Source organism: Lissotriton helveticus, chromosome 1_1 (assembly GCF_964261635.1).
Source record: "Lissotriton helveticus chromosome 1_1, aLisHel1.1, whole genome shotgun sequence".
Lineage (NCBI taxonomy): Eukaryota > Metazoa > Chordata > Amphibia > Caudata > Salamandridae > Lissotriton > Lissotriton helveticus.
In genome coordinates, this window is record NC_136057.1 from 1,785,379,052 (window position 1) to 1,785,406,119 (window position 27,068).

The 27,068-nt window shown below is 45.7% G+C and overlaps 1 protein-coding gene across 1 annotated transcript; it reads right to left on the reverse strand.

The window, feature by feature from the left end:
• Positions 1-2,758: 2,758 nt before the first annotated feature.
• On the reverse strand, positions 2,759-26,390 carry LOC144815014 (zinc finger protein 862-like). The gene is made up of 8 exons (XM_078674152.1): positions 26,332-26,390; positions 26,170-26,230; positions 25,748-25,786; positions 25,585-25,642; positions 25,432-25,490; positions 25,259-25,329; positions 24,015-25,123; positions 2,759-2,781 (listed from the first exon to the last, which is right to left on the reverse strand). Exons 1-8 carry the CDS (start codon positions 26,388-26,390, stop codon positions 2,759-2,761), a joined length of 1,479 nt encoding a protein of 492 aa, XP_078530278.1.
• Positions 26,391-27,068: the final 678 nt, after the last annotated feature.

The window sequence follows — 27,068 nt, forward strand, 5'->3', positions numbered from 1 at the left end:
CAGCAATTAGCTTGGTAGCAGAGCATTCGTTGCTGTAGAATTAGCTAGGATTATGTATAAAGCGTTATACAAGGTCTTTGATGTACAGAATTATAATTAACATCTGTTGAGTTCGTATTACGTTATATGTAGTCCTGAAAAGGCTTCCGAGTATTGCGTGAAGCTGGTCACTCTGTCTGCAGGCAGAGGAAGTGTGGCAATGAAGTCGCACATCGCATAGTCTGTTTCAAAAAGTAGTATCGTCGTATACTGCGGTGGTATCGTCGTATATCACAAGTGGTGTTGTCGCACATCACTGGTTTAGGGACTTTCCGTATGAAAGGAAAAATGTATGGCGAGGGCAGTCTATAATAACTTGGCTTTCAAGTACAGGGATCACTGCGTATCCTGATTTAAAACTTACTGCTGGGAGAGTAATAGAACTTAACCTGAGCGGGAAACGTAAGGGGAGGAACATGGCGGCAGGCTGACGCCTGTTGCGAGAGCTCCGTGTCCAGGAAGGTTTCTCTTGATTCTTAGGCGGAAATGATGGTGCCAAGACGGTGAGGAGGAATGCGAGATTGTGCACTCTTCAGCGGCGTAGCGCTAACGTACACTTTCTTTCCCCCTACCTTGTTTTTCTTTCTTTTCGGAGGAGGGGTGTCATGTTTACCGAGGCGGGTGTGCCTGTCCTCGCATCCTACCCGCACTAGGACCCTGCGGACAACACCGGCAATGGTCAGGAACCGCGAGCAAGCTTGCTCGTTTGGAGACGCTGCTGCTGACGCTGTCTTCGCTGTCTCAACGCGGATCGTCGCGGCGGATTGGCTGGAGGTCGAGCAGGGAGAGGCATACAGAGCCGGTTGCGATCGAGCGCGACTGCCAGGAGCTGGAAGAGACCGAGGAGACCGGACCTGCATGTGGCAAAGGTCGAGGTGGTTCCTAGCCCGAGTCTGCCTTAGTGCTCCCCTATGCTGGGACTCCGACAACAGCAAATGGTCAGTGAAGGGGACATGGGGGTATAAGCTGGGGTCTGAACCTTTAACTCAAGGAGGTGGTGCTTACATAGTAAAGGTCAATTCCCCTTGGGTGGTATCTGGGGTACCTGGGGGTGTTGAACGAGTGGGCAGTGCAGATACCGCCATTGCTACTGGGTTCTCGGTGCAGTACGAGGTGATGGACCTGGGTGCAATTTCTTTCTCAACACAACCATACCCCCACTGCCCTCGCCCACAAGCAGAAACAGCAGGCAATATAGTGGGAGAAAAGTGCGACACTCGAACATATACACTCCCTGCACCGGCAGCCCAGGTGGCACCTGTTAGGAATAGATACCAACTTAGGTCCTATCTAGAGCAACAAAAATCCGAGGGTGGGTACCAGAGTGCGCCCAAGGCAGCGGTAACACCACTCACCCCGAAAAAAAAGCGGAAGAAAGAGAAAGAGAAAAGAGACCGACCTGGGAGAGCAGGCGAGCCTAAGAAAACAAAATTGCCTGGCACGTCCCTGTCAAAACCCGCACCCTCTCTCAAGTCATACTTCAAAATTATGGAGCAAGTTGTTGACCCTAAGGGAAAAAAATCTCCTCTTTCATCCTCCGCCTCCATGCCCAACAACATGGTTAGTACCTCAAACATTAAACCCACTACTCAGTTTAATGGGTCCCAGTCAGGTAATAGATACACCGTATTAGCGGACATGGAGGATATAGCGGATCAGACGGAAACCGCACAAGAAATCCAAACAACTACAGCGGTGCCGGTCCCAGCTACTATTCAGGGAGAGGCGCCTGCAGCGGAAGCGATGGAAGTGGTGAAAGCCCATGGCTCAGCAGAAGAGACAACTGGGGTTAAGATCCCAGATGGTGGCCTCTCACAGCTTGAGGCACTCCTTTTCAACCTTAGAGGCGACCTACTGTCCAAGTTTGACACCTCAGAAGCAAACCAAAAGAGCATACAAGATCAGTGTTCTAACTTGGAGACCAAGCTAGACGATGTCTGTAAACGGACCGTTGTGCTGGAGGAGGAAGTCTCTCTGCTCACAGGGGCCTCCAAAAGGTATGAAAGGGACATCAAGACTCTTAGAACTCAGAATAGGGCACTCCAGATGGACGTAGAAAGGCTAGAAATCCATTCTAGGAGGAACAACTTGAAGTTTCTAAAGATCCCGGATGGTATGGAAAATGGGGACGTAAAGGGCTTAGTGTGTAAACTTCTCAGGGAGGGAGTTCTCAAAGACGGCCCTGAGATAGACTTAGAGTCAGAAATACAGAGGGCGCATAGAGATCCCTTTAGGCGCCACGCTGACAGGGCCGCCCCAAGGAAAATCTTAGTTAATTCCAACACATTTACTGTAAAAGAGCTGATTCTGAGCAAGGCATTGTCAGACAAAACCCTCCAAATAGGCTCAGCTCACTACCTCATCCGCTCTGATGTTGGGAGGGTTACGGCCCAACGACAATGGGAACTGGGTAATCGGATGCCAGATTTAAGAAGTATGGGCGCACAGGTGCAAATGAAATTTCCGGCCTTCCTGAGGGTGGTATGGAGAAATAAAACGCACAACTTCACTTCTCCCCAAGAAGTAGACACCTTCCTAACTCTAATGCGAGATAGTTCCCATTAAGCCTATAAAGGTTATCCGAGGGCTGTCTAAAGCTGGCAAGAATGTAATGTGCTCCTACATTACTAGAATATAAGTACAAGGAAACAGGGGGTGTGGATTAAATGTTATAAAGGCCCTCATGGCTCTTATATTTATGGCTTTGCCTCTATTATCCTTACCGGAATAGTTTAAGCTCCCCTGTGAAAAAAAAAGAAAAAGAAACAAACCACAAAAAAAACTCACATGTACTTAAAACCTCACATATATTAGGAGTAGGGGAAATAACAAAAGAAAAAAAGAAGGAGCAGGGAAAAAATATATATATATATATATAATTTTTGCACTAAAAAGGGTACGCCTAACTTATCTATATATACACACACACTTAAATTAAAATTCACGTTCTGGTGCCTACCTCTTGTTTTATTGGAGGGAGTACCCGACTGGATATGGAGAGCTCTCATCTGGCGACATGATCGCCAAAACAGGTATGGGGGGGGGTTCCTCAGGGGAGGTGGGTGGGAGGCTGGGGGTGGTAAGGTTAAAAAATGGAAAAAAGAATCCTCATGTACACAAAAGATACACCATACTTATTGGGTGCTGGGCACGCGCCTTTCTTTCTAGAAATCGTTCCTTACGGCCAATATGACACATAAGTTAAAATGTATCAGTTGGAATGTAAATGGATTGAGGGATAGGAGAAAGGTACACAGGGTAATAGATTATTTATACAATTCAGGAGCACACATCTGTCTGTTGGAGGAGACACACCTAGAGAAAGCGGAATGTAAGACGGTATTTAAAAAATGTAGGTGGATTCAGGATATTCTCTGCTCTGAACAAAGTGGTAGTACGAGAGGGGTGGCCATAATAATTAGAGTTAATGTAGGGATCAGGTTATCGAAGTGTGAAACGGATCATTCTGGGAGATGGCTGGTGGCTTCGTTAATAGCAGGACAAACTCCCCTCACCTGTGCAATTTATTATGGTCCTAACCAGGACGCGCCAGGGGCCCTTACGAAACTCAAAAACAGTCTAGTAGAGACTGACGGACCTGTAATCATGGGGGGCGATTTTAATCTGATATTTGATAAAGATCTAGATCGTACCTCCAAAGTTAGATTCACTCCTCCCCAAAAGTCCGGATTGGAACTCAAGAACATTATGAGGGACTTTAACCTTTATAGATATTTGGAGACTCAAAAATACAGGGAAAAGGGAATATTCTTTCTATAGCAGAAGACATGGACACCACTCAAGAATAGATTTCTTTTTACTCGATAAAACCCTTTTCTCAGAAGCAGATACCATATCCTATGCCCCGGCTATCTTGTCCGATCATTCTGTTGTCGAGATGGTAATCCGTCTTAAACAACAGATCCAGCAGAGGAGGTGGACTCTGGACAGAACACTCCTTCTGGAAGAGGCTGTTAAGCAAGACTTGGCAACCCAGTCAGAAGAGTTTTTCAGGATCAATGTTGGGTCAGCAAGCAAACAGATAGTTTGGGAAACATATAAAGTCTTCATAAGAGGCTGGCTGAGTACCCTGACGATCAGGAGGAATAAGCTATCAAGAGAGAAGAAGGAAGACCGACTCCTGAGACTTAAATTAAAGGAACAGGAACTCCAGAAGGCTTCCTTAGGCCAGCTAGAGACTAGACCTACTCTACAAAAATAACTTGATATCCTGCGGGCAGAATATCAAGCAGCGCTAGACAAAATCCTGAAAGACAGGTGGGATGCGAGTAAACTCCAATCCTTTTCATACGGGGAGAAATGTGGTCGCCTCCTGGCGTGGAAAGCCCGAGTAGATAAGGCTAGGAATCAGATCGACAGTCTATCCCTGGCTAGTACAGGGGAAATTACATACGATGATGATCTCATTAGAGAGGAAGTCAAAACCCATATGCAATCTCTGTATAGAACTACTCTGCCCCAGAGTGGACAGCAGGCTGGAAACTGGCTAAGTAAAGTCCAGCTCCCCGAATTATCAGAGGCAGAAAGATCTTTTCTCAGCTCCGAGATAAGGGAAGGAGAGGTGAGGACTCAGATCTCAAAGATGGTTAATGGCAAAGCGGCAGGTCCCGACGGGCTCCCGGTGGAGCTATATAGGACTGTTACGGACCAAGTTGTTATAATTTTAACGACATTATTCAATGAAATCTTGCTACGGGGGAGCTGGCTCCTAAGTCATGGGCAGAGGCCACAGTTACACTAATATTGAAACAGAACAAAGATCCTCGTAAGGTAGAGTCGTATAGACCTATTTCTCTACTGAATGTAGATTATAAGATCTTTGTGGGAGTATTAGCTACAAGACTGGCCAAGGTAATTAAATCTATTGTCCATTGTGACCAAAGGGGGTTTATCCCTGAGCGGCAACTTAACGAATTAACTTTCCAAGTTATTGCTGCAATAGATGTCGCTATCGAGAAAAAGCTGCCCCTGACTATCGTAGCTGTCGATGCTGCTAAAGCATTCGACCAGGTGGAGTGGGAATATCTATGGTTGGCCTTGGCAAAATTTGGCTTTCCTATTAACTTTATAACCGCGGTTAAATCCCTATATCATGCACTGCTAGCTAAAATTTTAGTCAATGGCTCTCTCACAGATCAGATATCTATAGCCCGAGGAACCAGACAGGGCTGCCCCTTATCCCCCCTTTTATTCGATTTGTACATCGAGCCTTTTGTTTGTTTACTCAGGTCGGACCCCCTTATTAAATCATTTAAGATTGCCGACTTAGAATTAAAATTTGCACTTTACGCCGACGACCTGTTGATGTACACCTCAAACCCGGGTAGCCATACCTAGATTAATACAATTAGCAGAAAGTTTTGGTGAGATCTCTGGGTATACAATCAATAAGGATAAAACTGAGATCATGGAATGGAACCAGGGGGTAGCGACGGCAGGTTGTAGGACAAAAATGAGATATCTGGGAGTACACTTAGCCAAAAAGATAGAGGACATTCCAAAAATCAATCTGGACAGGGTTATAAAAGATACTACAGCCCTACTCCATCGTTGGTCATCTCTCCCCTTAAATATCTTTGGGCGGGTGAACCTACTCAAGATGATTATCCTCCCCAAGATCACCTTTTTATTTAATTCAATACCCTTATCCTTTCCTTTGACAGCAATTAAGAAGCTACAAGGGAAATTGGGATCCTTTATCTGGAACACAAAAGCCCCACGAATAACTTGGAAAAAGCTTAGAAGAAGTTTAAAGACTGGAGGATTAGCCTTCCCAGACTTATCTATCTACTGCCACGCCTTCCACTTTAAACACTTCAGACTAATGGCCGGCAAAATTGACCAAACTTCCATGGGTGTATTATTTCTAGCACTACTGCAGGATATCCCCCAGGGACAGGACTCTTTCTTGTTTAAGTTTGGGGACCCAAAATTCTTCAAGAAGGTCAGGCTTAAGATTCTGGGGACTGCGGTTAGAAACTGGGTATTTGTCAGGAAGAGGCTTAACATTCCCTATTATGCAGTACAGGCCCCGATATGGGATTCTCCTGGGACACCAGCTTGTCTTGACGACCAACTGTCTCAACCATTGAAGGTGGCAGGACTGGAACACTGGGGGGACCTACAGGAAGGAACCCAGCTTCTGACATGGGACGCTCTTTTTAACTTGACAGGGGTATCACTCACCAGGTTCAAATACTACCAGCTGTCTGGTTGGTGGTCAACCAGAAGTGAGGGCAAAAAAAACCCAAACCCCAAATTTGACGCAGTAACTAGAAGAGGAAGGTGGAAGAGTCAAATCGCATACTGGTGTACATCGCTGCTCGAGGAAGATGATGTAACTGAACCCGAACTGAAAAAACTCTGGATGAATAAGTTAACCACGGATATCATCAACCTCAGAGACTGGTGGCTTGACTCCTTTGCTATCCTACATTCAGTAGTTAAATCCGCGACGTTAAAAAGAAATCACCTGTATACTATGTATCGGGTTTATATAACCCCAAAGAAATTAGCGAAGATCACCAAGCTAGAGCACTGTTGCCCGAGATGTAGCCATCCTGAAGCTGACGATGTTCACATGTTCGCTGACTGCCCCGAATTGAAAGGCTATTGGGGGAAAATTAACGACTTCTTGGGAGAGGTTCTCGGTGTCCCTACTGCAATAACTATAACTACCATCCTGACGGAGGTAAGTATGGGCTACAATATCAATGACCCCTCTACAAAACTCGTCTTTTATGTCATCCTCCTTGCAAGGCGAGAAATATGTAGAGCCTCGAAGGATCCAGCCCCCCCCCCCACTTTCCCATGCTGCTTACGACAAATCATCCTTACCAGCAAGTCTGATTTGGCATGCGATCCCACAAGTTTGGCTAAAGTTTGGGCGGCCCTCGAGGTATGGCAACATGGTTGATTGGTTTTCCAATGATTTATCTGGGGCCTTGCCCGTTCCCTTGACTCCAAAGTAGCACGTGGCACCAGTAGAACTGCGAAACGGAGTATGGACGGGAAAGCAGTGGCTACTTGAGGGATCAGGTTCACCTATCCCGCTTCTGGTCAAGCATAACAACAAGGGCCGGATCAGGACGACCAAATAGCGCGAAGGTTACCAGTCTCCCATCAAGACTTCCAATAATGGTATATGAGGATTACCCAAAAAAAAAAAAAACTTAACCTGAGCTTGAGAGAAGGGTAAAATAGAGGAAGTGGTGCTACTTTATTGGCGAATGTAAAAATTCTGTGGTAGAGAAGAGGTAAGAGCTGTCTACTGGAAATACAGAATACTTGTGTGATTGAGAAAATGCTATCACTTTGTTTAGCGAAACAGACGAATGGAGTTGTTTTGTGTAAGTTACTAACCGATTTTGTCAAATATCTTGTAAATACAGCTTCTTGAAAAAATCTTGTAAAGGAGGGGTCAGTCGGCGCTGGCAGAAGCCGGAGCGCTTGTGACGTCAAAAGTGTCGCGCTGGAATTGGTCCTCGTGACCAAGACAGGGCAAAGAGCTGATTGGTGCACTGCGAAAAGCAGCAAAACTATTGGTTAAGCACTAAGGAGACGTATCTTGTTCTAATTGGTATGCTAGTGTGAACCGCGCTGTGATAGGTTGGTGTTACGAAGCAGCAACAGGGAAGTACGCGATCTTTTGAAAGACAGGAAATTTACAGAAAAATTGATTACTATTACGAAGAAGAAAAGAAAAAACCTTCATGGTTTAAGAAATTGAAAAATGTGTTTGTGAAGGACAAGGCGATAGTCACAAGAGAGGGAAAATTACTTCCTCTGCCGAAAACGCCTGCTTCCTATATGTTGTCAAAATATGGTTACCATACGTGTGTTTGGTTAGAGAATTGGGTGAGATATACCAGAAATAATGGTGTGTTAGCTTTCCCGGAAGGAGGATCTTTTGATGTGGCAGTTTTGAGAAATTTGAGAGAAAAGATGATGAAACTAGACCCGAGACCTAGACCGACTCAGTTTGAAGCTTTAGTTGAATGGGAGGATGAGATGCATGAATTGGAAAGTGAAAGGTTGAAAGGAGATATCAGACCAAGAGGTAGATTTCAAAATTTATGGGGAGAGACACATGAGAGTAGAATGCGTGGATGTAGAAATGCTGACGTGTGATGGCATGTATCCAGTCAGATTAGTGAATGATTATGAAGGGCGGAAATGCACAGAAAAGAGGAAAAATATAGAAACGGGGAAAGAGGTTATGGTGAAAGTGAATCAGAGGATGCTGTGTTAGAAGAAATATTAAATAGGAGACCGCCACCATATCAACCAGGTTCTTTGTGGACTACACCTAATGCTCCACCCGTAGATGAAAGGATTAATGAAACCCGAAGACAATTTTCTAATTTCAGAGATGTACCAGAAAGAGTAGAAGTGAGATATAATCCGAGTACTTCATTAACAGAACCAAGACTTACCGGTACTACAAAGCAAATTAATGAGCGAGAAAGTGTAAATAGGGTCGAAAAACGAGTTGAAGAACAAGCAAGTACTGCTGAATATATACGGACTACAAATGCATTGACAGAAAAGATATAAGAACTTACGAAAAATATAGAAGCAGTAACAGTCCCAGTAACGATAGGACCTGTAATTCCAGGGTTTGAAAACCAAAGAATAAAAGAACCAAGTTTGACAATCAGAGTTTGCAAAAAGTGAGAGGAATTATTTATCCAGATTTGTCAGAAATCAGACAAACCACTAATGTAAATCCGCCTGACTTAACTTTCAATCAGAGTTTACCCTATAAATATGCAACCGGAGCAGAGTCTGACTCTGCTACACCTGAAAAGAGTGTAGAGAAAATAGATTTAACGTAACCCCCTGTAGGACCATCAGATCAGGAATTAAGTGATTGGATTAAAACCCTGAAATTAAAAGAGCATGAACCTAAAGTGCTGGATGTAGAAAGATTAAAAGTTGACATGGAAGAATTAATTATTGGAACAATTGGAACAGACAGATTAAAAACGTACCAAGATGATGAACTAATGTTCATGTGTAAAAGCATAACATGGAAAGCGAAGTCTGTACATGATCAATTAGAAGGCTTGGCAAATTAATTTGAAATAGAATTTGCAAAGAATAAAACATTGCTGAAATCCTATAGAGTGGATTTTTCAGAAAAAGACATTGAAAACATGAATACTGCCGGAAGGTTGACCCAAATAAAAGAATTAATTGTGCTTTTACGCAGATGGGGAGATGTGAATAAATGGAGAGTGAAATGGGCAAAGAAGAAAGAGGAGGCTAGTGATAAATCCACATTAGAATTCCCAGTTAGAGAAAAGGAGATCAAATGAGTTCCCTATGAGAGAAATACCTGGAGGAGGATATGTACATGTTCCTTGGAGTAGACAGGATATATTATCATTTACAAATGATTTCCCCAGATTGAGAGAAAAACCAGTAGAATGGTATCGACAGGTGGATCGATTTGTGAAAGTTTCAAAAGTACTATGGGTTGATCTAGATGGATTATTTGACATAGTGAAGTAATGCGCAAATACGAACAAGTGATTGTGTTTTTGAAAAATAAAATTCCACCAAAAGAAACAGATTGGGTAAAGTTAGACAGCACTACACAGGAACCAAAAGAATCTGTACATGCATTTTATGAAAGATTGTTGTTGGTATTTAAACAATACAGTGGATATGAAGAGTTGAGTGAGAAGGATATGAGTCATTTTATATATCGATTTGTGTATGGATTAAGACCAGAAATTGGAGATATGATCAGACATAGTATGATAGGATGGCAGTCAGGTTCTGTAGATGATGTCTTAAGAAAAGCCAAATATTGTAGTGAAGAGATCGATACCAAACAAAAGAAGCTAAAGGAAAAAGCTATGTGGGCACAAGTGAAGGTAGCAGAACACCAAGTGGCACAATTGGAAAATAAAAATAGTGATGCAAATCAGGGAAGACCAAAAGGAAATTTCCCAGAAACAAAATTAGTAGGAAATATAGAAGAGCTTAAGAAGAAGTTCCCTTGTCATAATTGCGGCAGACTAGGGCATTGGAGAAAAGAGTGTAAGTATCCACCAAGAGTTAATCCAGAAAATACATCATTGAATCCACAGGTGCAGAATGAGGTAATTCAACAGCAACCACAACAGCAGCAGATAGTTAATCAGCAAAGTCAGGTGCCACAACCGCCACTTCCACATAGTGTAAACCATCAGAGATACAGTGCAGAGACAGGATTCAGCGGAGGCGAACAGGTCAATAGATCGCCCAGAGTGAATGTGAGTCCCCAGTATTGGTTACAAGAGGAAGGTGGGAGTGAGTCGGATGAAAGTTTCCGACGGTGCCTTAGAGGGCAAGAAGAGTGTGTGTTTGGAGCCACTCTTGAGGTAGATCAGGCTGGTCTATTTGTAAACGGAAAAGCAAATGATGTAGAAATAACTTTCCTAGTGGACACTGGTGCTACCCGTTCTACTGTTAGATCAGTGGAAGTCCTAAATCTTCCTCTCTCAGGAGAGAGTATGCAATTTGTAGGTGTAGCTAATAGACAGATTAAAACTTCTTTGACACAACCAGTTGAAGTAGAAATTGGAAATTTTAAAGACATGCACCGATTTGTGGTGTGTGACAGTAGCCCCGTAAATCTGTTAGGAAGAGATATTTTGTGTAAGATGAACTGTGCCATATACTGTTCACCAGATGGCATAGAGTTGCAAACCCCAGATGTAGATAGCCTGTATAAAATGACAATGCTTATGATTGAAGCAGAGCAAAACAAATTGTTCCCTGTATGTGATAGAGAAAAGCTACCTGATGAATTAAAAGAGGTAGTGAAAGAGAAAATGTGGGATTTCACAGGAGAAGATATTGGATTGATGAAAGATGTAGATCCTTTAAAAGTCTCTGTAAAAGAAGGTGCAAATTACCCGAACATACCTCAGTACAAAATGACTGCAGAAATAATTGAAGGAATAACCCCAGTGATAAACAAAATGATCGACAAGGCATACTGAGAGAGATAGAAAGTAGTCCTTGTAATTCACCCATAATGGGATTCAAAAAGCCAAATGGAACATTTAGAATTGTACAGGATTTGAGAAAAGTGAATAAAATAGTTGTCCCATGTTGTCCGATTTTACCAAATCCAGCAGTGATTTTATATCAAATCCCACATGATGCAGAATGGTATACTGTAATCGATTTGTGTAAGGCGTTCTTTACAGTTCCATTGCACCAAGAAAGCCAGCCAATTTTTGCGTTCAGATTCGGAGATCGTATCTTGGCATGGCGCCGAATTCCTCAAGGGTATACTGAAAGTCCATCTATCTTTAATCAATTACTAAAGAAGTCATTAGAAGTTTGAGCGTGCCTTGAGAGTCTGTATTGGTTCAATATATCAATGATCTCCTAGTGGCATCAAAGACAAAGGATGCATGTGTAACAGATATTATTGTATTACTGAATAAAATAATTTGGCAGAAGAGGGACATAAAGTGTCTCCTTCAAAATAACAATTTTGTCAGAAAGAAGTGCAATACTTAGGGCATAAAATTGCCAAAGGAATCAGACAAGTCACTGCAGAAAGAATCAAAATGATACAAGGAATGCAGCCACCAAAAACTCAAAGGCAAGTGAGGATGTTTCTGGGAATGGTAGGTTACTGTAGACAGTGGATTAGTGGATTCTCATTGATTGCAAAGCCATTGCAGAGATTAACCAGAGCAGATATCAGAGACCCTATAGTTTTGACCAAAACTGAAATGGAAGCATTTGAACAGTTAAAAACAAGCTTATGTGAAGCTCCAGCTTTAGGGATGCCTGATTATGAAAAAGAATTTAAACTGTACTGCAGTGAACGAGAAGGTTGTGCATTGTCAGTATTAATTCAGAGACATGGAAAACTGAGAAAGCAAGTAGCGTATTTCTCAGCTGTTTTGGACCCTGTTGCAAAAGCATTGCCAGGTTGTCTGAAACCAGTAGCAGCCACAAGCGTCAGTCTAGAACAAAGTGAAGGAATAGTGATGGGATTTCCTGTGAGAGTGTATGTACCTCACTCTGTGTAGATTCTCCTCACTAGAATGAAAACACAGTATTTGACTAACAATAGGATGACCAAGTACGAAAAAACAATTCTGGGAGCAGAAAATGTGACAATCTCTCGATGTGTAAATGTGAATCCTTCCTCATTATTGCTGATAGTATGGAAACCGAAGTGAGAAATGAGGTCGAACAAAAATGCCTTTATGTTCTTGAATACTGTACAAAACCAAGACCAGACATCAGAGATGAGCCATTGCCTGAATCTGACTATGTGATGTTTGTAGATGGTTCGTGTCGGAGAACAGATGAGGGTGCTTTGAGTGCAGCATATGCCGTTTGTACAGTGGCAGATGTATTGGAAGCTTCTTGTCTGAAAGGAATTCATTCTGCTCAAATAGCAGAGTTGATTGCCTTGATTCGAGCATGTGAGTTGGGAAAGGAAATCAAGGTAACCATAGTGACCGATAGTCAGTATGGTTTTGGGGTTGTCCATGACTACGGACAACTGTGGTCCCAAAGAGGTTATTTGACTTCTGCAGGATCCCCCATATGTAATGCAGAGTTCGTGAGAATGTTGATAGATGCGATTCAGCAGCCGGACAAAATAGCTCTTGTGAAGTGTGCAGCACACAAAAAGGGGGATGACTACATCACCCGAGGTAACAGGTTTGTAGACTCAATTGACAAATACTGTGCTAAAAATCTTGCATCCATTAATCGGGACAGGGAAAAGGAGCATGTTTCAAGTCCTTTAATGCTAACAACTGTAGCTGAGACTTGTCAGGAAGTGAAGCAAATGCAGGAAGAGAAAAATGTCTGGTTAAAAGCAGGATGCAGACAAAGAGAGGAAGATGAAATCTGGGTTTACAAAGATGAAAGACCAGTAATGCCCGATAGCATGATCTCAAATATGGGCCGAATGTACCATGGTCAAGCTCATATTGGGAGAGATGCCATGCTCCGCCTATTTAGACAGACGTGGTACAATCCAAAGTTCAGGATGATTGCAGAGAGTTTATGTCAGAGGTGCCTTGTATGCCAGCAGTTTAATCCAAACAGAAGAACTATTGTGAGTTTGGGAACCATAGGACCGGAGGGAGGTCCATTTATACGAATGCAATTGGATTTCATTGAGCTTCCGCCATGTAACAGACTTAGATATGTTTTGGTGATCATCTGTTTGTTCTCCCGATGGGTAGAGGCTTTCCCCACAAGGAGGAACGATGGGTTAACTGTTGCAAAATTACTTCTACGTGAGATTATCCCTAGGCTCGGTTTTCCAGTAACGATCGAGACTGATCGTGGCCCCCATTTTCAGAATGAACTCATGCAAATGGTATGTGGAGCACTGGACATTCGTCAGAAACTGCATTGTGCTTACAGACCTGAGGCTTCAGGAGTAGTTGAACAGGTAAATGGAACTATTAAAAACAGGATTGCTAAAATGTGCTTTCCAACAGGACTGAAGTGGCCAGATGCCTTGCCACTTGTTTTGATGACCTTAAGAAGCATACCTGACAGAAAAACTGGATTGAGTCCACATGAAACCTTGATGGGCAGGGTGATGAGACAGGCATTTGTACCAGCTGATAAGTTGTTGACAATAAATGATGACATCATACTGGATTATTGCAAAAACCTATCTGACGTGGTGACTTCTGTGTTCCATCAGGTGGGAACTGAATCAAACACCAAAGAGAAAAGTCCAGAGCATGACCTAGTTCCTGGAGACTGGGTGCGTATAAAGGTACACCGCAGAAGAAACTGTTTGGTGCCTCGTTGGCAGAGACCAAGACAAGTCATATTGGTTAGCACCACTTCAGTTAAGTGCGCCGGAGTGAAGAGATGGGTAGACGCAAGCCATACTATCCGTGTGCCTGAACCTGAAAATCCAAACAAAGAAGGTGAAAGCACAACTGATTCTGACTCTGAAGGTGAACCAGAGAAAGGCCCAGATACTGAGGATCGATAGGAACGTCGATATCTGGAAGTATCATATGCTAGCTCTGCGTCTGAAGGAGAAATCATTGAAGTACCGAATTCTGAAGATCAACCTGAAGATCGAGAATTGGTAGAGAAGGACACTGAGCAAAGCAAAGATAAAACTGGTGATCAAGAACATACTGAAGAACAGTCCGAAAGCTCTGGAAGCAGGGACGAAAATCCAGACACTGGAAAAGAAGGTAAAACTCACGATAAGGATGAGATTCCAAGTACCAGCTATGGAGATGTTCCTAACAGAGTGAAAGAACTGTCAAAAGAGAAAACTGACTCTGAAAAAGGAAAAGACGTTGTAAAGTTTGTTGTAAATGAAACTGTCGAGGACACTGAAAGTGAAACTGACGACAGTGAAGACGAAACTCCATTAAGAAAGAGTTCAAGAAAAAGGGCTTGGAGAGTGGAACATAATACCACGGAGCCTAAGACAAAAAGATTTTGTAAAGGAGATAATTGGCCTAAAGGAAATGATGGACTGAGATTTAAACTGGTTAATAAAGAAAGAAAACCAGAGGAGCAGGTCAATGAAATAACCAGTCAAAGAGAATCGTTGGGAAAAAGAATAGAAGTTGTCCAAAGGCCAAAAAGAGTGAGAAGACCAAATCAGAAGTACAAATCACCTGAATGGACCTATATCATACTACCTCCAATTGAAAAAGTTAATAGCAGTCATGAGAATCTGAACTGCACAAAGACAAATGAGAAAAGTGAGTAAAGAACTGAAGCACAGAGAAAGTGGTAATTGATTAAAGAGATAAGGTAAAGGTAAAACCTGAAATCCTGTTAGAAGAGAAGGCATTGTAAATGAAAAGTAAAATAGGTGACATAAGGTCGAAGAAAACTTGTTAGAAAATTAAAAGTTTGAAGGTGACATAAGCTCGAAGAAAACCTGTTAGCAACACTCACCGTGTAAAAAAAAAAAGTCTAGTAATGATCATAAAACGAAATGTTCTATTTTTAGAAAATGGTGTAGATCATGTCTAATATGCACTGGATTACTAATATTGATATGGATAATTTTAGCTATTGTCATTCCTTTTCAGGATAATTTAGTAAAGTCAAAACGTAATGTGAGTTCTGGTGAACAAAATGTGGAATCAAAGTCTAACAAGCAGCATGTATATGGGCCACAAATACATCAGGATCATTCTATTAGTGACTTTACCAAGAATACATTTTCAAGATTATTGTCTGAGTATGTCAGGACAATGGATGCTAGTGACTGTTATGTGTGTGTAAAGTTACCTGCATCTGTTTCCGAGACCTATCATCAACTTCCACTGACATATGGAGTTACGTGTAGTGTGATTGCAAGCCTGTTTTATCAAACAGGTAAAATGGAATACCATTATTCTAATTCGGATGAAGTATTTGCAAAGCTGAAAATTGATAAGGCATTGAATAAGAAAAAGCCTGCTACAGTTATGGGAGAATATATTTTAGAAATAGACAAATTAAGTAATGACTATGCGTTTAAAAATAACCTGACGTAAAATGAGAGTGGAAGAAAAGGCATTTTTAGATATGGTTGAGGAAAGGTGAATTGCCTATAAACGAAAAGAAAAGGTAAAGTATGAGAAATCCAAATATTGGACATTCAATGATGAGAATATTGATGAAAGAAATGTGAATGTAGCAATAAATATAGACACTCCATTGTTAGGAAAATTCTGTATTAGGAGAGACAACACTATGTATGACAATTATTTTGTGGGAGCAAGTCAATGTAAAGACACTTATAGAATCCAAGGGGGTTGGGGATTTAAAGGGGGAAAAGACCCAGTTTTTCCCTGTGTTTATTTCATTTGTGGGAAGAAGGCATATTATAGATTACCTGATCACTGGTACGGGACATGTTATGTGGGTTTGGTCTTTCCTAAAATCTTTCATGTAGATAGAGGTACTAACGGTATCCATGAGATAGGCAAACCTTTGAGTCGTAGAAAAAGAGAAAGTGTCATAGAAATAATAGGTGATGTTTTTAGAGCACTGATAGCAGCAGTGGGAATATCTTTCAATGCAAATCGAATTCGAAGATTGTCAACGATAGTAGATTGTTTGTAAACAGACACAGCAGGTGGATTCTAAATGGTAAATACGGAAATTATTGCTATGAGAACTATGGTAATGCAAAATCGTCTTGCTCTTGACATAATATTAGCAAAAGAAGGAGGAGTTTGTGGAATTTTGTAGGTACAGCACTGCTGCACCTACATTCCAGATAAAAGTCAAAACATTGAAAAGTACATTACAAATATTACAGAGTTGCATAGAGAAATTGAACCACTGGAGGTTGATGGTATTCTTGAACAACTTGATAGAAGTTTTACAGCAGTTAAACACTGGTTTCAAGAAATAGGTAATTCAATTATAGGTAAAATTCTAATTCCAGTAACAGTAATAGTATTAGTGGGTTTTAATGATAAGATTATGTTGCATATACAGAAAAAGAAGGAATGTTAAAAAGTCATTAAAGAAGATAATTCAAGAAAAACTAGAAAGAGAAAGAGAAAAAGGTGATATAGAAATGGATGAGTTCCGAGAAAAGATTTTTAAAGAGACCAGAGAAAAGGATACTAAAGTGTAAGAATATACTAATCTGAAGAATTTGAAACATGTTCTGGAAACATTTGCTAAATTTTGCGAGATATTTGGTGATAAATCACCAAAGGGGGGAGTTAATGGAGCAAGGTGGAGAAACACAATTTTGTGTACCCCTTGTAAAGTCACACTTCCATAACTATAACATGAACTAATGGAATGATGTGTGGAATTAATCAACCTAGAATAAAATTGCACCTACACAAGTACACGTGGGAATTAACTTTGCTTATGTTGCAATCATAATTAACTAATCATGTGATTGTCATGTTGGAAACTAATAAGCAGCTTTTGAAATAACGGAATGCGGCATAAATGTACTTTTGTTTACGTATTTTGTGGCAAAACATGGGATTAGGTGAGTATATTACGCCTAAATGTTGCTTATCTGCTAGGTAACTACTAATAAGGAAAGCCTTAGTAAGGGGGAGGTAAACAGAATGGTTAAAATTCTTAAATTAGGTGGCCTGGGTGTCAAGATGGCGGTCGCACTCTAAGAGTGCTCTGGACCCCATCCGTCATCCGCCTGGCTCCTGCCTTTCACAGCCGCCATCGAAGCTCCCTACCACACTGCCGCGACTCACTTCCCTCCCGGCTGTGCACCGATTTCATTTGGGGGCTGCCCGGTGCCTTCTCTGTCCCTGCTGGACCCTCTATCTCTGCGGCCCTGCTCACCCGTAAGATTGCGGCCCCCTGAGCGCTTCTGCCCGGGCACTGCTTCGCCCGTTTGGAGGCCTGGCGCTTGCCCTGCCTCGCTGCCTCGACCCACCCGGGAACGCACTGGAGGCTGCTGCGGGCTCCGGGAACCGGCGGCGGAGACAATTGCGGAAGGTGCCGCGCTGGTCTCCCCGGGGCATCGGCGGCTGCGAGAGGATCCTCGGCTGCCCCAGGAGCGGTTGCAGGCCTGTCTAGACATCAGAGGTGCCGCTGCTGCCTGAAGGACGGGGGCAGCCGGGTTGGGCTGCCCAGACGATAAGACTGCCCCCAGGACGTGCTGTATTGCCCATTGGTGAGTGGCGGTGAGGGCGATCGGCTCTCCTGCCGGCCTGGTGTTGGGGCTGTGTGTCGGCCTTGCCATCCCTACGGGAGAGCTGCGAGGGGGGCCTGCCCGGAGCGGGCACCATCGTCCCCAATCGAGAGGGGCCTGAGCGGAGGAGAAGGTGGTCGGACCCCCTGGGGGTCTGCGAGCCAGCGCTGAGGCTTCCCTGTCATCCGCCCCCCCTCCCATCCTGCCTAGCGGGGGCTATACTGAGAGGCTTGGCTCTGTCTCTGCGACTGGAGATTTCCGTGCGCACCGCCATCTTGTGCGCGCGGGCTGGAGAGCGTGCGGCGGCCGGCCTGCAGGAGGCTTGAGACACAGGACCACTGGCCAACCCGATTCCTCCAGAAGCACATCTGAGGCCGCCCTGTCCATCGCCCGGACGCGGGTGACAATGCACGTCCGCCCCCAGAATTGGTCCTCCGGCGGCGTACTGGTGAGTCGGGTCCATCTTCCCTGGAGTGGGCTGCGGTGTGGGCTGGGGGTTCGGCCACCATAGCGGGTGGCGAGCCGAGCTGTGCTGCTACGTCCCCCATCGCGCCCCCTCCGTTCAGCGTTGTGCCTAGACTGCCATACTGACCGGGCGGCGGTCTGTGGAGCTGCGAGCGTGCCCCCCCTGCGCTGAGGTGTTCCCTGGCCCTCGGCCGAGGGGTTGCAGGAGGCTCGATTCGTGGGTTCGACTGGGGTCTGGCTGGCCCGCGCCTCCCCCCGGGGTGTCGCGGCGGCTGCCTCTGCAATTGGTGATCCGGTGCGGGTGGGGGTGCTCTGATCCCCGATAGTACGACATCTTTGCTGCCCCCCACCCGCGAGACTTTGATACGGGTGAGCCGGGGGGCCTGAAGAAGATCCGCTTAGCGTACCGGGTGGCTGGGGCCACCTGTCCTGCGATTGTCCTCCTCACCTCGTGTCAGGTGACTCCCCGCACCCATGGGCAAACCCCGCGCACTCCCGGCCCCTGGCCCCACATCTCAAACGACAATAGACTAGTTCGCTAAAGCGGACCAGGGACCTGGTGGAGGAGTGGTGCCCGGCTCTGGCCCAGCCGGGGGGATGTATCGACCCTTCTTCAAGCGATCTCTGCATCCCAAACATCTGTCGAGAGCAAGATAGGGGTGGTACGCGTCGACGTGGCTCTCATCCGCCAAGACCTTCGCAAGGCCACGGAGCGCATTACAGAGGCTGAGTCCCGGATCTCCACTGTGGAGGACGATGTCGCTACCCTCAGGTCTCAGGTGGCCCATCTCCAGTTGCAGACCTCTGAGCTTCATCGCCGGGCCGAGGACTCCGAAAACAGGGCGCGCCGGAACAACCTGCACATTCTGGGCTTCCCGGAGGAGGTGGAGAAGACTGACATGGCCACCTTTTTGGAGAACTGGATCTGCTCCAAGGAAAAGCTCTCTCCCTAGTTTGCGGTGGAGCGAGCTCACCACTCCCTGGCCTCCAAGCCGCCACCGGGAGCCCCAGCCCGTCCTTTCATCCTCCGCGTCCTTAACTTCCGTGACAGGGATGCCATCTTGGGGGCGGCCAGGGAGTTGGGGCCGCTGCACCACCAAGACTCCAAGATAATGGTGTTCCCGGACTACTCGAGGGAAGTTCAGTCCCAGCGTCGCTCTTACGACGAAGTTAAGCAAAAGCTTAGAGCAATGGGCCTTGGCTATGGGATCCTCTTCCCGGCCCGGCTCAAAGTGATCTTTCAGGGCAAGACCCTCTTCTTCGACTCCCCGCAGGCGGCGTGGACCTGGCTCACGGAGGAGAGGCCCCTTGGGCTACAGACGACTTGCTCCCCGTCCCAGAGGGCCCTCGAGCGCGCCGACGGCACCGCGTCGAAGCCCAGGCGCTGCAGGACTGGATCCCGGAGGAGGGCTGCCCGCCAAGGGGGGGGCTGTCACTCGCCGGAGACACGAATCCTGCAACCCTCGCTCTGGACTCAAGAGAGCGGCCCTGATCCCCCGCCGCCGAACTCCTCTCTGATTGACCTGGGCAGCGTCCCCGGATCTGCTGAACCCTTATGACGCGCCATGTCAGACTCAGACCTGTCCGGGAGTCTGATGATTTGTGGCTCAGATGGGGATTCCGGACCATGACCAATGTTACCATCGAGGCCGAGTGCACCGGCCCGGAGCCCATCACCCATGGCCTCTGGCTCTGTGATCAGGCTCAATCGGAGCTTACCGACTTGAACTGTTGGGGTCACCACATTACTGTAACTCTGGGTTATGATCCTTTTACTCCATAGATGCATGCTTAATCCTGTGTGTATTTTTTCCTTTACCCTGCAACACTTGTATTTGAAGCTCTTTTGTTTAACACTGTTGGCATTTATCCAATAATATAGAGGGGGGTCCTCCTTAGCAAACTCTTGACTGGTGCTATTGCTCCCTGCTAACCGTTTTAGTTTTGCACCTTGCCCTAGTCGGATCTTTGTTGGTTTGGAATTGGGGGCGACAGATGCTTCATGTTTTGAAGTGTAGGGTGGGGGGAGTTGGGGGTATGGGTGGGTGGAGAGTCCGTTGACTCCCATTGGTTTGTTGTTCTCGGCCGCCTATGGGCCGCCTTCTGATTTAGCTCTGTTCGGCCGCTCCTCAGCTATTGTTGGTGCTACCTACGGGTGGCTGGTTGCAGCTCTCCTTCTTTGCGAAATGCAGTGGGTGGGTCCACGCCTGACATGCAGCTCCTATGGTCCAACACTTTGTTATTTTTGGCCGCCTACGGGCCGCCATGGGTGGCGGCTGCGTGCGGTTGCCCCCCCTTATTTCCCCTCGGGCCTCCAATGTTCCTGTTCCACTAACTGCCCCCGATCGGCTCCCCCTAGCCCCGCGCGGCGCCGCTGGCCCTCTCTCCCTGGGTGCGCTCCCCGGCAATTCTCCGTCCCCCCACATTTTCTCCTACCCTGATGGCGTACACGCTGATTAGATCCCTCCACATTCTCTCCTGGAACGTCAATGGTCTCCTGGACCATATTAAACGCACGGCCATCCTCCGGGCCGGCCCACCGCCACGCGGCAGATGTCCTTCTTCTCCAAGAGACTCATCTCTTAGGCACGCAATGCAACTTCCTGGCCCGGTTTGGTTTTGCGATGGTTTGGCACTCTGGGTTTACACGCGGGTCCCGAGGGGTGACAATCCTGCTCAGAAAATGCCTTCCCTTTACCCTAACCAGGGCTGACACTGACCCACAGGGGCGTTATGTGGCGATCTCGGGCATGGTGGAGGGTTGCCCTCTAATTATCCTGAGTCTCTACATCCCGCCCGCCCTCCTGACCCCGACACTTCGATGCCTTACACGGGTTCTCTCCTCCCTTCCACAGGGCCTCACGGTGGTTGGGGGATGACTTTAACGCCGTCATGCAGCCTCAACGAACACGACCGGGACTCCTCTGCGGTCCGGATTTCCTTGGCTGCTGCTCTGTCGGGTTATGCTTCCGCTCTGGGGCTCTGCGACGCGTGGCGGGTATGAAATCCCCCCAAGGCGCAATATACTCACACATCGGCCTCCTATCACACACATTCCCGTATCGACCTTCTCCTGCTTCCGGCCACTGACTGCCACCTGGTCTCTGGAGTGGCTATTCTGCCCCGGGGACTGTCCGACCACTCCCCCGTTTCCATCCGACTTGGTTCTTCTACGTGGGGCCCACGGGCGGTCTGGCGTCTCAATGCTTGGTTTCTACAGGACCCCACACTGGTGGACTCGCTGGAGCAGGAACTAGGCCACTATTTCTCCACCAACGAAGGTTCAGTTCCCTTGCCTGGGACCCTGTGGGAAGCTGGCAAAGCCGTGATTCGTGGGGTTGCAAGGGGGCTTGTACATGCCAAACGTGCGGACCAAATGGCCCGACTCGCGGAGCTGGAGTCCCGGGCTGCGCGGTTGTGTTTGTTTGTGTTTGTTTGTGTTTGTATTTTATATAGCGCACTTCTACCCAGAGGTCTCGTAGCGCTGTATTCATACCGCTGTGGAACCCATCCTGGCTTTCCTGTGAAATGTCCACTCCTGGGCACCCCCAAGGTAAAGCCAGGCATCCAAGCGCTGCTGGGGCCGTTGTGGAGATTAAGCAAGCTATTGCCCAGAGTCACAGAGTGGGACCCATGATTAGACTAGGCACCGAGGCTAGAATGATCAGGTCCGGGTAAATTGAGTCCAAGAACCGCCGAGGCGGGAATTGAACCCTGGTCCCGGGCCAGACCTCTACATCAGGGTCTGCCGCTCTAACCATTGAGTCACGTTGGAGGCAGAGCAATCTCTTGCTGGGCGTGCGGACCCCGCACGGCAGTTGACATTGGTTTGAGAGGAAATCCGCCAGATTTCGTTGAACTCGGCCCAAATGCTGCGGCGATCGTCGGTGGTGCGGGTGTTTGGCTGGGGGGGACAAAAACGGCAAACTCCTCCATAACTTGGTCTCTTATCCCAAAGTTCATCGCATTATTCCAGAGGTCCGTGCACAAGACGGTACCCTCCAGGTGACCTCCACAGCCATAGCCGGAACCTTTGCACACTTCTACGCGCGCCTTTATGCGGCGCGACCAGCAGATGCGCCCCTGACCGCCCTGTTGGACGAGGCTCGTGCCCGGCTCCCCTCTCTCACACGCGACTCCGCTGAAGCCCTGGATCGCCCCTTTACCTTGGACGAAGTTCTGGAGGCCATCCCCCTCCTGCACCCTGGCAAGACGCCCGGCCCCGACGGGTTTCCGCAGGAATACTATGCTGCCTTCCGAAATACCCTGGCTCCCCGACTATTGGTCCTCTTCCAGCATGTGGTGGAAACCGGCTTCTTCCCCCCTGAGTCCGACCTGGCTACGATAGTGGTCATCCCTAAGACCCAGCCACCCTCCAAGAGCTGTGCGGACTACCGCCCAATCTCGCTTATCAACACTGAGATCAAGCTCTTTGCCACGATATTGGCCCAGAGGCTTAAGCCTCTTCTGCAGGATCTGGTTCATCCCAACCAGTGCGGGTTCATGCCGGCTAGGGGCACCCACCACCAATGTTCCCTCTAATTTTTTTTCTCTGTGTGCGGCAGTGGAGGGTCTCTGTGCGCTGCAACCTTGGCTATGTGCGCCAGGAACCAGACAACACGCGTGTGCCATGCCAAATATCACTCTATATATTTACTTAAAAAAGTGAAAAGATGGTGCATTTTCACACATACAGCGCCACGTTAAGGGTCTTAAGGTTGGTTTGCAAATTGGATAAACACGCCATTACATGAATTAGTTACACAGACAAGTACACTGCAGGCTTAGAAAAGCACAAGACTCCAGTGGTGGTACCATCATTAGATTTTACTAAATATTCTTAACTGGAGCACTGTTCATTGGGTGGGGAAATATTGAGAGCCTATACAATATCACATGTACACAATAAGTTACAAAATGATATAACATATTTACAATTTGATGTGAGAGCTGGTGAGTAATGTTGGGCTATCCCACCAGAGATAGTTTGTAAAACTTAGACATCCAGGCAAACATGGACGGTGGGAGAGAGACGTTCAGACATGTCAAGTGGCATCACAAGATGGGTGACAGGGTTGCTTCTCACGGCGATCCTTGCCATTTTTCCAGTGCTGATACACTCTATCAAGGTCAACTTTCCCATTCAGGAGGTAGGCCTTTGTCCTTATCAGCATATCCAAATGCTTCTGCTCTAGTCTATTCCTCAATTTACTCTTGATAGTATTCATGAGGCTGAATCCTCGTTCACAATCTGCACTAGATGCTTGAAATGTTGCACAGACATCAACAAGCTGAGACACAACACTATACTGAGCAGCATTGCGTACAGTGAAATTTACCAGGTCTTGAAAGGTGGTAAATAACCCACCCTTTACATGTTCTGCCACCACATATTTATAATCACTGTATTGCCGAACAACATCTTCTGGTGTTTCACAATCACCCAGGACCAAGACATTTTTATACTTTTCAACAAGTCTTTGTATATTCTCAGTCCCAAAATCAAAATGTGATTGTGTTGCCATTGCCTGTATTTCAAAACTTGGCCATTCTTTGAGTTCATCTTCAGGGAACCTTTTTTGCATGTGCTCACAAAGAAGGGAAACAAAGGACAAAATAGGTCCACTGTCAAACTCTTGCCTTTCCTTGTACAACACAATCATATTTCTTACATTGCTGCTCCAAAAGACAGTGTCCCCCAAATATTGTTCCTTAATTTGGCCAATCTTTGCTCTTGCATACTGTACAGCTTCAACAGTAGTCAAAGAACTTTTTTGGAACAGTTTTCACAAAGATGCAAATTCACTCAGAATGTCATTAAGTACTGCAAGGGAAATACTGTAGTTTGAGTCATATAGCTTTTTGTAACAATATTTAGCAACTGGATCATTCTCTTCAACTTTTTCATGCTCAAAGTACTTAAGAACAGCCTCAAAATTCCGAATTAGTGCACCAACTGCAAAATGCCTTGAAAGCCACCGGACTTCATTCAATGGTCGAAAAGAGACCACTTCACAATCAGTGACTGATGCCATTTCATCCAGCTTGGACTTCCTTGCAGGAGATCTGGAGAACACAGTGTAGACAGTCCTCAGTAATGTCTCCATCTCTTTAATCATTGGAACCCTCTTCCAGGCATCATCAACTCCCAAATCTTCTCGGTGAGCGACACAATGCTGCTCAACTAGACGGGGAATGGATTGTTTAAGGCGAGTAGCAACACCATTATTTTTACCCAGCATCACAGACGCACAATCGGATGTGAACATGACCATTTTCATGAGGTCCAGTTCATTGGCAGTGTAGAATTCTTTCACAGCAGTAGTGATAGCCTCAGCATTACAACTAGTCAGCTTCACTATGCCGCCAAACAGTGTTTTGTGCTCTGTTGAGGTTACAGGTCGGAACTTGAAATACAGGATGAGCATTTTTGTAACAGAAATATCTGTGCTCTCATCAATTATCAAGGTGTGATACAAAGCGTTACGAAGTTCTGCCATACCTTCACAGTGTATCACGCTATTGATGGCCTCAAGGAACTCAAAGGCATAGTTCTTGCTCCTCCAGCTGTCTGGTATCTTCACATACAAAGCTAGGTGGTCATGGATGTCTTGTACAGATAACATTGAAGTATTCATCTTCATTGCCAGCAACACATTGTTGATGAGAATCTTTATCTCCTCAGGCAGGAATCTTTGTCGTTCAACTACTTCCATTCTATTTGCTTTGTCAGTGACAGTTTCTGTCAGCATTGCCCGCACTCCAAAACCAAACCTGGCAGCAGCACTTCTGTTTCTCAATATCACCATGGCAGACTCGTGAACTTTGCTAATTAGATGGCGTTTCAGGTAATCCAGTTTCCAGCCATCACTCCATTTCTTCCCTGTAGAAAAGTCCCCAACAATCTTGGCTTCGGCACATGCTTTGCAAATCAAGCCCACGTCTGGACTGTATTGAAATAGTTCCCCAAGTTGCACGCGAACCTTGCTTCGTGATTTCTGTGTCTCAGCCTCCACAATTTCTTTCATCCACTCTTCCTTGAATACAAGGCAGCATTTCTTCCTTTGTAGTGAAGCATCACACTCTGAAGAAGGTACAGCTTTGCGCTTGAACATATTTGTGATAACTGGGTTTAGCCTGCTATGCCACAAAGCCTGCAAAATAAAGAAACATAGCTAAAGTTGATGCCTATGCTCATGATTGCAATCTGTCACATAATACAGAGGCATTGCCGGCAAAACGTAGAGTGTAATTACCTGGATTTCTGTCCACTGCCCTGCCCTTTCAAACTTAAATGATGCACTGTCCGTAGAGCCTGTAATAGAAGTAAAGATTGTTACAGCACATTGTGAATTTGTGATACAGCAATATACCATGTGCACCATAAAGGAACTCTACCAAACAATTACCTGTTCGGATTGTGCTCACGTATGCCCGTTCAAAGGTGTGGGGTACTGTCTGCGAAACCTAGAACAGAAGAAAACATGGGTAAGGTATGTTGTTAAATTACAATGCACAAGATGGACCACAGTTTAACTCTACCAAACAAGTACCTGCTCTGCTTGTACTCACGTATTCCCGTTCAAATGTGTGGGGCACCGTCTGCAAATCCTAGAACAGAAGAAAACATGGGTAAGGTATGTTGTTATATTACAATGTAAAAGATGCTCCACAGTTTAAGACTACCAAACAATTACCTGCTCTGCTTGTACTCACGTACTCCCGTTCAAATGTGTGGGGTACAGTCTGCGAAACCTGCAACAGAAGAAAACATGGGTAAGGTATGTTGTTATACTACAATACACAAGAACACAAGATGCACCACAGTTTAACTCTACCAAACAATTACCTGTTTGTTCTGCCTGTACTCCCGTCTGCCTGTACAACTGTATTTGTAGCACGGTCTCACAAACCTGCAAAAGAAAAGGGGTGCAGATTGTGAATCTATCTACCCAGCACCCCCAAAATCCAATGTGGAACATACACAGAATTACCTTGTCTTTGTGGGTACTCACGCCTGACCATTCACATCCAAATGCCTTACAGACTGCAAACCTGCAATTGAAGACAAGATGGTTAGCAAAGACTCTAAGATTTACAAAAAATGAATGGGACTGGCCCAGATACTCCATTAGGAAAAATGACCAAATAGTTACCTGCGAGTCCAGTTTAGGCAAATAAGCACGTGCCCCTGTGCTTCATTATTAGCACCCATTAGGCTAAACTTATATGCACCTACCCACACAATCCAGCCACTCTCATGCGTTTTCTTTACCTTTTGCCATGTCAATGTTTTAACAGATATGTGTCCCATTCACACACATTTACATGTAATCACATTTACAATAGACCATGGGTACTCGCAAATATTTTTCTAAGGGTGAAAAATATTTGGTTGTGGTGTGACGGAGGGCCGCACTGATGCGTGCAGGGTAGTGGTCAGGGACTTGGGAGGTGTTAAGGTGGACTTGGAGAAGTATGTACAATTAGTGGCTGAACAATGTGGTACAAGAAAACTTGGGATCAATACAGGCTTCTCCTCTTCACTTTGGCTGGATAACTCTGGAGATTGATGGACCAGCTGCAGAGAGATCTGTTTTTTGTCTAGTGGAAGTTTTGACTCCTTATAAAGTAGCGGAGGAGCGGGTACAGCGCACTGGGGCGTGCTGCACAATTGTTCAACAACCAAACTGTGGCACTCAAGCTAACTCGCTCACTACTCGCCGATACCAATTAAATGATAGATTCATAAATAGTGAATGACTTACTTTAAGGTAACAGATGGTGATAGATGAGCCAAAAATAGGCCATGAATCTGGTGCTGGGAAGCACTTTCCAGTCATATGTTCACATGGCTACTGGAGAATCCATCCTAGCTAGTGAGGCGTTGGCT